The sequence below is a fragment of the Pinus tabuliformis genome, chromosome 1_1 (assembly GCF_031772625.1).
Source record: "Pinus tabuliformis cultivar Carrire ecotype Pingquan chromosome 1_1, CPIR1, whole genome shotgun sequence".
Taxonomy (NCBI): domain Eukaryota; kingdom Viridiplantae; phylum Streptophyta; class Pinopsida; order Pinales; family Pinaceae; genus Pinus; species Pinus tabuliformis.
In genome coordinates this window covers 50,130,546-50,143,637 of record NC_142297.1, presented here as the reverse complement: position 1 = coordinate 50,143,637, position 13,092 = coordinate 50,130,546, and the positions used below count along the sequence as shown (strand labels likewise).

At 41.0% G+C, this 13,092-nt stretch overlaps 2 protein-coding genes across 2 annotated transcripts in view; one reads left to right on the top strand and one right to left on the bottom strand.

The window, feature by feature from the left end:
- Window positions 1–1,617: 1,617 nt before the first annotated feature.
- Window positions 1,618–13,092, bottom strand: part of LOC149211516 (DNA polymerase alpha catalytic subunit-like) — a 67,892-nt gene continuing 56,417 nt past the window's right edge. Inside the window, exons 4-8 of the mRNA XM_089391519.1 lie at window positions 2,916–3,165; window positions 2,738–2,791; window positions 2,492–2,611; window positions 2,321–2,395; window positions 1,618–2,192 (exon numbers count right to left, since the gene is read on the bottom strand). Coding sequence (XP_089247645.1) covers window positions 2,492–2,611; window positions 2,738–2,791; window positions 2,916–3,165 — 424 coding nt within the window. The 3' untranslated portion in view covers window positions 1,618–2,192; window positions 2,321–2,395. The remainder of the gene's footprint in view (window positions 2,193–2,320; window positions 2,396–2,491; window positions 2,612–2,737; window positions 2,792–2,915; window positions 3,166–13,092) is intronic.
- On the top strand, window positions 6,074–7,110 carry LOC149211517 (uncharacterized). The gene is made up of 2 exons (XM_089390453.1): window positions 6,074–6,636; window positions 6,758–7,110. The coding sequence occupies exons 1-2, from the start codon at window positions 6,178–6,180 to the stop codon at window positions 6,959–6,961; spliced, it is 663 nt and encodes a 220-aa protein (XP_089246579.1). The 5' UTR covers window positions 6,074–6,177; the 3' UTR covers window positions 6,962–7,110.

Genomic DNA, 13,092 nt, shown 5'->3' with positions numbered 1-13,092 from the left:
GTAGGGTGGTTCATTACCTACCAGGGGTTGGGACAATCATGGGTTTCTGAATGATAAATGAGGCTCATCTAGGACTTGTAGGACCCAGAATGATGCCCATGATGATGGGGTAGAGCTCATGTATTGAATTTTGCCCACATGCTAAATGTGTTTGTCCCAGCCATCTTTTGCATTTTGTGGTACATCTTCCTATTGAATGTGGCCAATTATGCTTTTACTTTTCTTTTCAGCTGCATAAACCTCTCGGCCATCATTCCAGGCCCAACCCAAGGTATGGGAAATGGGAAGGGGAAGGCTAACCCTATGTGGACTCGGTGGAAGAATGTGGACCCAGGTGGGAGAAATGATGAATGGGGTTATAATGAGTGGAAGGGGAGTGATATATGTGGATGAGGGAGCAGGACCACACAACCAAAATCAAGGTTTTCCATGTAGTACCATCCATAAAGCCCAAAGGTCAGTAAAAGAGATCCCATGGGACTAGGGTCCAAAGTTAACATCCAAAAGAGGTCTAGGGGACAAGAGCACATACCTAACCCACTCTTTTTGCTAAATACCTTCATTAATCCGTGGCCAGAAGTATCTATGATAAGCAAACTACAATACTCAATTACCAAATGACAAGGCATACCTTTAGGTTCGGGAGGCCCACCTTCAAACATAAGATCATAACCGATGGGTGAGGGACCACATGGTTGGCTTAGGTGGCAGAGAAATGGCACAACGTGCTAGTTGGTGGTTGCAAGGGGTCGTCGGCTGCTGGCTGAGGACCATCATGGGGAAATTTTTTCTCCTAGGGATATCACCCACAAAATTGCGGGTCACAAGCCTCGTGGGCATGTCCACTTTGCACATAACCAACAATCATTGTATTCCATGAGACCACATTTGTTGTTGTCATCGTCTCAAACAATTGGGTTGCAGCTTCTATGTCCCCACACCTGGCATACATGGCTACAAGGGAATTTTCTACAAAGATATTTGTTTCAAAATTACTTTGAATCATGTAATCATGGATCCATTTTCCTTGTTACAGAACCCCTAGATGGGAACATGTTGAGAGGGCACTCACGATGGTGCTTGAGATGGGTTTTATAGATTCTAGTAGCATTTGATTAATAAGTGCAAAGGCCTTATCATCACTGTTCTCAGCAATCCCAACAAGTATTGCATTCCATGACACCAATTTTTTTCTACCTATTATTTTAAACAATTGCTCCGCAATATCTATACTCTTACATTTTGCATACATATCTATGAGGGCAGTCCCAACAACCTCAGACTCAAATCCACTTTTAATAATGTAGCCATGAATACACTTGCCTTATTGCATTGATGCTAAATAAGCACATGCCAGAACACAACTAACCATAGTGACTAATATGCTATATCCTAATATTGAGAGGGGAAATGCTAATATAAATAAATTAAAGTTGAAGACAAGATTAACATTTACTTAAATTTTGAAACCAAAATATAATTTTATAAACATTAAAAATATACACTAAAAAAACTTAAATTTAGTATATCAATGGTTATTTGCTTCATTATGGAAACTAAGTACAATTTCTGCAATTTAAAAACCCTACTGGTGTCTCCTTGCACATTTTGAGGCAATTGCTAGTTATAAATATCCACAACACAAAAGCATGCACAACCAAAAACCAAACCCCAAACCACCTTTGTCATACCAGACTTGCACTTGGCATACGGTAGAAATTTCAATGACATTAACTTGTGTACATGTGCTGAAATAGTTACCAATCACTATAATACAAGACAGCCACTTGCAGAATTTTAGCATTGGTGCTTCAGTGACAACAACGGTTCTGCTCAATACTCACTCCAAGGGCATAATGTAAAAAATCCAGTCATCAGCATGGAGGGGTACCTCTAAAGATGTAACTGCTGTTCATATCAGTTATATAACGGATGTGGGGAAATCCATGTGCACATGAACTAATGATAAAAAACATGCGGAATGCCCTTGCAAGTACAAAAGATAAAAAACATGAAGTGCAGCATGTAGATGGATTTGAAAGAAGTTAGACACTGACTACAATATCAGTAAGTTGCGCCCATCCATATGCGCAACGATCTCTTATTTTGTGAATAGTCATAGCTGCAGCATCAATTGCAGGTCGTATTTTGGCAAGGCGTTTCTCTGCTGGCATTCTCGAATTATACTCAAACTGCAAAAGGTCATTTCTTTAGTAATGCCAACATTGATTGAATTTCTCTAGTAATGCCAACAATGAATGTTATTGTACAAAACAAAATTGTCCGGCAGTAAGGATGAACTCAGTCAAAGATCACAAACCTTTTAAATCACACGCGGAATGTCATGTATGTGGCAGAAGTATGTAAGCTGCTTGTACAGGTCTACCTCGGTGTACTGCTCCCAAATATTAACAATTTGGCTGTTTAGTTCTATTTTGAAAGAACTTATTAGGCGAAAAACACGTGCCATGAGAATTTTACCAATCATTACCTATTGGACAAGATGTTCATTGCAGCGAGGATAATTTGGACAAACTGTTCCCCTTTCCGTATCACCGATAACCCGCAAGTTCAAGTTTTTAGTTGTGTGCTTGCACATTTCGTCATCACACTGAAAAATACAAGATCAGAACAGAATCAACCGAGGAAATTCAGTTCAACTTAAAGGAATTCCTTGTAATCTTCTAATGTTATAGTTAATAAAGGGCATCTAAATGAGATTGGGAAAAAAACATACAATCATTAACGCTGTATAGTACAGTGCAATGATTTTTTCTGCCCGCCTTTTCACCTGCATAGCACAATGCAAAAGAGTATTTAAACTAAGCATAGACACTAGCTCTGCAGTATGCAGAAGTATTAGCGGGATGACATACTTATCATCCTACTATGGAATCCCGTAATTGACGGCTAACCTGATTAGCTAGTATGGCAGCAAAAATTACACCTGGTACACCCTCATCTTGACATTTTGGACAATGAAGTGAGCACCAATATTTCTCAGTTGCCTCCCTTGATGTCTTGGATAATGTTTCATCTTGTTCTTTTTCTCCGGAGTTGGTTGTATGATTTTCAGAGCTTTTAATTATGCTTGCGACACTAGGACATTCAAAACATGAGGAACAATGTGGGTATACTGTCAAGAATGCCTCGCAGTCATGGTATCTGTGGGGCAACTCAAACAATGTTAGAGAATTAAACAAAATGCAATATAACAAAGTACACTCAGATATAAGAAGCAATCAGAAATTTAATGAACAGAACCAAATAGATAATATCACTCCTCACTGAAGTTGCACCTTTCATCACCATCTAGTGTGAAAATTCCTAGACTCGAAGGAACTCCTACTGCAGCAAATCTGAATCTACTTCACCTACTTGATTTTTAAATTACATTCAAATTATTCTTCTGAATATTGAAGCAAATTACTTCTGCGGCGTACACTTAATTAATATTTGATCTCATGAAACAGCAAATAGAGCAAAGAACAAGATACATAGGACACACTTATTTTTGGACACAATAGTCCCTGGAAAAACCCAATGCGAGAAAACCAGTGCAGCAGTTCTGAAGGTTTACTATTATGAGGAGAAATATCTGAATACAAATCTAGGATGCTCATCTAGCAATCCTTTATAGAGAAAAATAAAATCTGAGTGAGTTTTACCTCACTTCACCTGGCAGAATTTCGACTAATCCAGCACAGGGTTGCAGGAATCGCCCCCCCCCCCCCCCGCCGGATCCTAACCCGGAACCGCGACCCGTGCGGAAGCGTTCCGGAATCTCCAAAGGAATCGCGATTCCGAATTTGAGGTGGCGCGCTTCCATGTTTTAAAAACGATTCCTGCCAATAAGGTTGCGTTGCCCCCGGAATCGCGCTTCGGAAGGCGATTCGGGCAAGAGGTGGCGCCACGCAACCTGCCCGGAAGCGCACGCCACCCGCACGCCACCCGGGCGCAACCCGCACGCAACCCGCGGGGCAGCAAAATAAACATATTTTTTTTTTAATTTCATTTAAAATTTAACTTAACTAAGCATGAGGGGGTGGGTTAGGGGTGGGTTAGGGTCACTTTAGGGTGAGTTTAGAAAAGAATAAAGCCCCCATTCTCTTCTCATTTTCTCACTTTGAGTTTATGAGAGTTGGAGAAGAGAAGAGAGGAGAGGAGAAGAGAAGAGAGGAAAGGAGAGGAGAAGAGAGGAGAAGAGAGGAGAGCTTGGAGGAGTGAAGAAGGAGGAGCTAGGAGAAGGAGGAGGAGCTTGGAGCAAGAGCTTGGAGGACTTCATCTACAAGAGCTAAAGAGGTAAGTTCAAACCCCAAACTCCCTTGTTTTTTTGAAAAAAAAAATGTATTTTTCTCCTCCCTCTCCTACTCTTTCCCATTGTTTCTACTTGCTCCTTTATTTACAGGTTGTCCACCACCTATATCCATATTCCAAGATGGTGTTCTTTTGGCTTCTATGTATCATTCCACTCTTGGTTTTAATGATGGCAAGGGTGAGGAATAGAGGGGAAGAGGAAGGGGATGAACTTGGTCCTAATAGTAGTGACCCAATGTATGATGAGGAGGAAGGGTTTGAAGAGGAAGGGGATGAACTTGAAGGGGACACTGAAGCACAAGATGGGAAAGGTACATCAAATCCCTTGTGGAACTATGTGACCAAACTTGAAGGGGGAAAGGGTGGTGGGATCTTACAAATTTTTGTGCCCTCATGGTTGTCATGGAGGAAAACCATATACGGGTTCATATACCCGTCTGAGGAGGCATCTTTGTGGGGTGCTGGAGAGTGATGAAAAAAAGGGTTCTGTGGGGGTAACCATTTGCCCAAACATTTCAAGTGAACAAAGACAAAAATACATCCAAATAGAGATGGCTGCACAACGAAAAAACAAGAAACAAAAAACTCATTCTGAATCAAGTGCAACCTCTAAATTTGGTAGTTGCCCATCTCCTCATGGTACTTTTGCAACCTCTGGAGGTAGAAAAACAATAGGGGATTTCCTTAATGTTGCTGGGAGGGATGATGTGGATGGAAAGATAGTCCGTTTTCTTTGTGCTTGCGGTGTACCATTCAATGTGCTTCGCTCTCCCTATTGGCATGAAATGGTAAAGGCCATCAATGAAGCCCCAAAAGGATACAAGGCCCCCAACTATGAGAAAGCTAGAACAGTGTTATTAGAAAGAGAAAAAGCTAAGGTTCAAAGAGCTTTGACACGTTTTACACATGAGTGGGTGGATTCTGGGGTATCCATTGTATCAGATGGGTGGACAAATATTAAAAACCAACATTTGATAAATGTTCTTGGTGTTTCTTCTAGTGGTGCAGTATTTATTGCATCTCATGACTCCTCCTCCATCAGTGCAACTGCACAAAACATTGCAGATCTCCTATTGAAATCAATCAAAGATGTTGGTCCGTAATGTGGTTCAAGTGATCACAGATAGTGCAGCAAATTGTAAGTTAGCAGGAAAAATTATTGAGCGTACTCATCCACACATCTTTTGGTCTGGGTGCCTGGTTCACACATTGAACCTTTTGATGCATGATATTGTGAAACACAAAGATTGTGGGTGGATTGCTGAGGTTTACAGGAAAGGGAAGCAGCTCATTAAATTCATCACAGGGCATACAAGGGTAAACTACTTCTATGGCACTTACTCCAAGTTGCAATTGCTTAAAATTGCAAAGACAAGATTTGCTAGTTATTACCTCACCTTTAGGCGGCTAGTGAGGGTGAGACAAGCTTTAACTAATCTGGTGTGTGCTGAAACATGGGATGAAATTAACACTGACACAGATGGTGCTAATGAAGTCAAGGACACTGTTCTTGACAGTTACTTTTGGTCACAGGTTAAATATGTTTTGCAATTCACCAAACCAATTTATTACATGATCAAGTTTGCAGATTCAGATCGACCAGTAATTGGGGAGGTGTATGAGCAAATGGATAGCATGTTGGGGCAGATTAAAGACATTGTTGAGCCTAGAGATACCACCTTGTACAATTATATTCGTGAAGAGGTGGAAAACCGATGGGATATGCTAAATGTTCCATTGCATGCATTAGCATATGTTTTGACACCTAAATACTATCATCCATCATGGCTTTCAAAACCAGCACCTGGGGGGGGAAGCAGGAAAAAACCACACCAAGATAAAGAGGTTCACGAAAAATATATGGCTGCATTGAGTAGATTAATCCCTGATAATGAGGAGGCTGCATTGGTACGGAGACAGGTGAGCAACTATACGAGCAACACTGGTCCATTTGGGAGCATGCATGCAATTCAAGATCGAGAGCATTTTTTTGCTCTTGAGTGGTGGAACATGCATGGAGGGCCTACTCCACTTCTACAGAGTTTGGCATTGCGGGTTCTATCACAGGTGGTAAACACTTCTTCTGCAGAGAGGTGTTGGAGCTCTTATTCTTTCATCCACAGTGTTAAAAGGAACAGGTTGAATTTAGACCGGGCAGAGAGCTTGGTTTATGTTCATTACAACTTGCGATTGTTGTCCCATTACTGTGAAGATGCAAAGTCTAATAAAGACTTGTTGACTTGGGACAAGAATCCAGAGGAGCCCAATTTGGAGGATGGAGTGTTGCGACTAGAGCAATTAGAGGATTCTCTTATCCAGGTATGTCCATTGTGGTATGAATTTTCCAATTTTCCCTTATAAAGCATTTCTCTAATTCATGTTTTTAATTTTTTTGTTAACTAGTGTTTTTTTTTTGCATGAATTTTTTGAGCGATTCTAGGATGATGACACGGGTGTTGATATGCCACAACCCCCACCCCCATCTGGTCCCTTGGTTTCTAGGTTCCATGGTTCAACACCAACGGCAGGGGGTTCTTCTTCATCAGTTCCAGTGCCACGACTTACACAGGGACCATCTTCTTCATTGCCACCACGTGGAGGCCCGCCATCACGTTCTATTCGTGGTGGAAGGAGGAGAGATTAGTAGATATATTCACAATCTACTTCTTTTTGTCATAGATTACTCATTAGACTTGTAGACTTGTGAATTTGAATTTTGAACCTTTTTGGCTTGGCGGTGACCAAGTGACATATTTTGTAAACATTATTATTTGAATTTTGGACATGACAAATGTTGACAGTTGCTCACTTGCTAGATAAATCATAATATGCTCTATGTTTTGTGTTTTATAATATGCTTAAATGTTTTATGTTTTATAATATGCTTAAAAATTTGATGTATGTTTGTAATAGCTAGAATATAGATGATTGTTGTACATACTAGTAACTACAATGGAATCATGGATGCCATATCTATCTTGATTTATGCAAAAATATGCATGTTTTCATGTCTTCTACAATTAATTTGGTATTTGGGATGTTTGTTTTGAGTATAAATGCAAAAAAATATAAAAATATATATATATATAGCAGACGCTTCCGTGGACGCTTCGCTTCCTAGATTTTTGGAAAATGACGCTTCCGCGCTCCGCGCTTCCGCTTCGCTCCCGCTTCGTGCAACATTGATCTAGCACAAGACTGACTAACCCCAACTATTTCTGCGTTGGCCCTGCGTAGGGTCTGCGTCAGCCCTATGTCAACCTCTCTGCCCTCTGTGTCAGCTATCCCGACTGTTCTAACAGTTTTGGTTGTTCCCAACAATTCTAGATTTTGCGTGACAGGCAGCTTTTCTGCTCTACGTCGGCCCTTCCGACTGCGTCAGGACTGTGTGGGCCCAAACTGGCCTAGCGTCAGCTCTCCCGGCTTCTGCATTGCCTCTCTGTAAGCTCTCTCTGCCTCTCTGTCAGTGTTCTCCGAAAATTCCTTCTCCCGGATTCTCACTGCCCCTCTATTGTTGAATGATCACTTAGTTCGAATTTCTAAACTCCAAATCAATTCTCTCTCTTTGTGTATTTCCAAATGAACCCCAAGCCTCCATTTTATACTTTCCCTGTGAAGTCTTTAACGGCCGAGATTAAGTCTCTAATCAATCGCTAAGATTAAAACATGACTTGATCCGCCTTCTAAATCATTCTCACCCATATTTTGATTAATACCCATTAATATTTTAATTTCCCTAAGTTTAGACTTAAGAACTCCATTAAAAATATTAATTATTTTAATAAAATACAATTTGGGTGGAATTTCACTAAACGGTTTTTGGGTTCTTTGAAACTCATGTGCCTTAGCCTTTCCGCCAATTTTCAAGGCTAGAGCACTTCCGATGCTACCAAAAACTAACACTCCCTCTTAGCGAGGAAAGTGCTCTATCAACAATGTCTACCTGCATGCTGCTCTATTTCTGAAGCACCAACTTTCTGCACTGCTGCCACCAACACTGTGCTACTGCTGCTACTGTACTAATGCCCATGACACTGACACTGCCACTGCCACTGCCACTGCCACTGCTGCATTTGTACTACAACTCGCTTTCAAACGTTGTATCTACTATGCTGCTAGCACTGCCACTATTAACACTGCATTCGTACTGCAACTTAGTTGCTGAGAAAAGTAATTGAAAAACATCCAAAATTAGTTGAACTTAACTATGTTCAACATAATACAATGAATGTTGGAATCTCACTACTGCTGATTCTAACCCTTTGAATCTTTTGCGCTGTTGTTGACTCTTGCACTGTGCCAACTGCACTGTTGCCAACCTTGCTCTTCGTTGGTCAATCTCTGGTCCCCAACTACTGCATCTGTCCTCCAAACACTGCACTGCATCATCTGACACTAAGTCCATCTCGCCACTGCTAAATCTTGGGTTCCCGTAGCAAGGAATTGATCCAAGAGGTGGACTCCTCAAGGATCCTACCCACATGTAGTCCTCCCGACTACAACTCAATATCACCCCATCTCCAAACTAGAGATGCGCGGGCGCTCATAGAAGACTCATCCTCGTCAATCTTTGCTGAAGCAGCCTTAGGATAATGTTTCTTGTCCTTGTCATTTTTCTTCAAAGGACACTAAGATGCATAGTGGCCCAACTTGCCACAACTAAAACATTTCACCTTCAAAATGTCCTCCTTTTGCTTTGGCTTCTGTTGTCCCTTCGATGCCAAAGTTGTGTTCTCCTCCTCCTCCTTTGTCTTTGCGCCACTCCCACTTCTGCCACTGAGGTTGACCTTCACTAGGTCCCTCCTTAACTCCTCCTGTTGAAGCGCCGCCCACATCTCCTCGCATGAAGGTAGTTTTTTTCTGCCCAATATGCTTTGGACGAAAACTTGCCATTCATCCAAGACTCCATTCAGGGCTATCCTCACCATTGTGGTTGGCTGAGAAGTGGACCCCACTGCAGCAAGTTGGTCTCTTGTGCCCTGAAGACATTGAAGATAGAGGTTCACCCCTTCTCTTTTCTGTATCAAAGCCTACTGCAACTTCTGCTCCAAATAGATCTTCCGTTGTTCGGAAGAGCCTCCATATAGAGAAGAAAAGGCTTCCCACATCTCTCGGGTTGTATCCTTGCCATGCAAGTGTGAGACCACATGATCTCGAACTCCATCGAGAATAAGCCTCTTTGCCTTCCCCTACTCAGCCTTGTACTTCTTCTTTTGATCATTGTCTGTAGGAACAGATACAACACTATTGACATAGGCCTCGAGATCATATTCCTCTAGAACAACTAAGATTCTAGTCTTCCATATGACATAGTTGGAAGCTCCTTCCAACTTGTTCTGTTCTCTGAGCCCATGTGATGCCATCTCACCTAACTGTCGAATTGACTCTTGTAGTCACTGCTTAGCACTACTCAATTGCTCAGCGAATGAGAAATTCGAACTTTCTTGCAGAAAGTTCTCTGAGGAGAAAATTCCCCTTCTACAAGTCTTCGTTCTTTTCCATCGGATTTCTGGTCCAACAGAAACTGCGCCCTTCAAGCACTACATTGAGGCTCAGTGTCACTCCCTCTGCCTCTACAAACTCACAAACTGGAAATCATACCTCTCTATCGTCTCACTCAGAGAGAGATTTCCTCGGATCTACTTCCCGGCAAGGACTGCGTAATCCCTTCAAGGGGATTCGAAATGCTGCCAAGTGCAGCTTTCGCTGTCACTGCTCAGCACTGGATCTGCTCTTCCTGTTTCAAAATCAATGCTCTGATACCATGTAAAAGTTCCTAGACTCGAAGGAACCCCTATTGCAACAAATCTGAATTTACTTCACCTACTTGATTTTTAAATTACATTCAAGGTATCCTTCTGAATAATGAAGCAAATTACTTCTACAGCCTACACTTAATTAAATATTTGATCTCATGAAACATAGAACAGAGCAAAGAACAAGATGCACATGACGCACTTATTTTTGGACACAATAGTCCGCGAAAAAACCCAATGCGGGAAAACTGGTGCAGCAGTTCTGAGGGTTTATTATTATGCAGAAGAAATATCTAAATACAAATCTAGGATGCTCATCAAGAAATCCTTTACAGAGAAAAATATTGACAGAAAATCTAAGTGAGTTTTACCTCACTTCACCCGGCAGAATTCTGGTTGATCCGGCGCAAGCTTGGCTAACCCCGCCTATTTCTCTGTTGGTCCTGCATAGGCTCTGTGTTAGCCCTGCATCAGCTATCCCGGCTGTTCCAGCAATTCCCGGTAGTTCCGGCTATTCCCGACAGTTCTGGATTTTGCGTGATAGGCAACTTTTCTGCTCTGCGTTGGCCCTTCTGGCTCTACGTCAGGACAGTGTGGGCCTAAACTAACCCAGCATCAGCTCCCCCGGCTTCTGCGTTGCCTCTCTACAAGCTCTCTCTGCCTCTCTGCCTATATTTTCCAGAAAGTCCTCCTGGATTATCATTGCCCCTCTGCTGCTGAATGATCACTTAGTTCGAATTTCTCAGCTTCCTAGCCCCAGAAATCGATTTCCAGATCAATTCTCTCTCTCTCTGTATTTCCAAATGAACCCCAAGCCTCCATTTTATACATTTTCTGTTGAGTCTTCAACAGCTGAGATTAAGTCTCTAATCAACGGCTAAGATTAAAACATGACTTGATCCGCCTTCTAAATCATTCTCACCCATATTTTGATTAATACCCATTAATATTTTAATTTCCCTAAGTTTAGACATAGGAACTCCATTAAAAATATTAATTATTTTAATAAAATACAATCCGGGTGGAATTTCACCAAACGGTTTCTGGGTTCTTTAGAAGTCATGTGCCTTAGCCTCTCAGCCAATTTTCAAGGCTATAGCACTTCTGATGCTACCAAAAACTAACATCCAGGAGGCTGGAGAGAAATGCAGTAGTTGACACTTTACCGATAACTTCAAAACTCATTTTTGGTTCAAACTGACAAAAGAGACATTTTGTCAACTTCATACAAAATGTCATACAAATTTTGAAAAGCCTTAGGACTATAATGAGATGCAAATTCTCACCTTCGAAGAGTCTAGTTCAAGAAAATCTGCAAGACGTCCTGGGCTTGTACCTTGGATGGGTACACAGAATCCAGATACAATAGGATGAATCTGGAAATAGAAGCCAGTGAGAACCAGGTCACATAGAAAATAGAACATTTTGAAGTCGATGTGTAGAGGTAGAAGCTATTGCACATTAGACAACATGCTTGGTTAAATTATTTCAAATGTGCTATGGTGGCCTACATACTTTATTTTTCTTGAAAAGAGTCGCGTTCTCCATTGTCTAGGTGGAAAATTAGCACTAATAGATCTGATGATGTGAGAATGTAGAAATACCTGCAAAGATAGATAATAATCAATGTCAATCATCTAGTTTCCACTGTCCCTTTTCAACTCATATGGATGTCTTGCCCTTTCGACAATGCCTGTCATTGATCCAAATCCAGATCCCTATTCAATATAAATAACAGCAAACTAAGATCTTTAGTAAAAGGAACAATGAACTAAAAGTCTAGAAGCACATTCCTTTTCTCTGCAACAACTATCATCATTAATGACGAAGACATGTTGAACACCCATTTTGTTTATTACTTGAATTGACAAAATGTCAGTGTATAGTTTGAAAGATTTAGAATGTACACATCAAAGGCAATGATTTTGCATTTATAAAACAAGAGAAAAGGTGTGCACCATGTTGATCAGTGATTGTCATTGATGTCAACCCAAGTAGCACCAAGGGCTACCCCGATCTTGCAAGGGCTTTTTGACTTGACAACTCATATTATTTTGCGTCAAATATCTTTTCAATGGATTCTACTCGTCGTGATGTTTCCGTTGATATATGGTACGCCTCCCAGTTCTTCACAGTTTGAGAGTTATTTGGTTTGAAGTTAGTAACCCGAATTAGTGGGCTAAAACCCTATGGGGTTGTGGCATGGAACTCATAATTGGTTGTGGTCATTGAATAGCCAATAATTAATAATGTTTCTTTTGCTCCTAAAATCCCACCAACGTTCACTTGTTCAGGACCCTCTCAACTCAAGACATTCATATAAATAGTGACCCTCATATCCTCCTCTAATAGGGATTTTGTGGCTTCAAACAGGACATCGTGGAATTTTCGCTATAGATTTTTTTCTGTGAAACTTCAGACTGAAATTAAAACCCATTTGAGCCGAAATCGTGATGAACCTCGTGACCCAATTTCAGATCTTGGTTTGCTATATTTTCGGACATATGATCTGAGGAAGTTAGGGTTTTTACAGGCTCCTGAATTCCATGTCAAACAGCTGACATTGGAAAAATCGTCATAACTTTCTATTTGTGTATTGGATTCCAATTTCGTAAATAGTGACAGAAAGAGGACAGACTGCAGTTTGTTGGGTATTGGTTTTAGGGCCGAAGGTCGTAACAGTGACACGTGGGACTTCCTACAAGTTTTCTCTACTGAACCAGGCTATAATCAAGTCATCGTGGGAGATTGGGCATAACTATTTCTTGAAAAATCAAATATTGACCAAACCTATGGGGTTGGAAAGAGGACTCAAAGGGATATCAAAGAACAAAATTTCAGACCCTGGAGATCTGAAATTACGTAGATACAACAGATTCAATATCAAGCTCCTAGAAGACAACAAAAAGCATGCATTCAAGGATCATTGCAGTAAGGACCACACATCAACATTCAAGGGTAAGTCTTCCATAGCAAGGTATGTATGATTAGTGTTTACATTTGAATTTTGAGTATCATC

Excerpts from the sequence above, each read along its gene's own strand:
- LOC149211517 (XM_089390453.1), top strand. The coding sequence starts at position 6,178 with ATGGCTGCATTGAGTAGATTAATCCCTGATAATGAGGAGGCTGCATTG. Across the intron at positions 6,637-6,757 it reads TAGAGGATTCTCTTATCCAG|GATGATGACACGGGTGTTGA; the intron begins GTATGTCCATTG and ends GAGCGATTCTAG.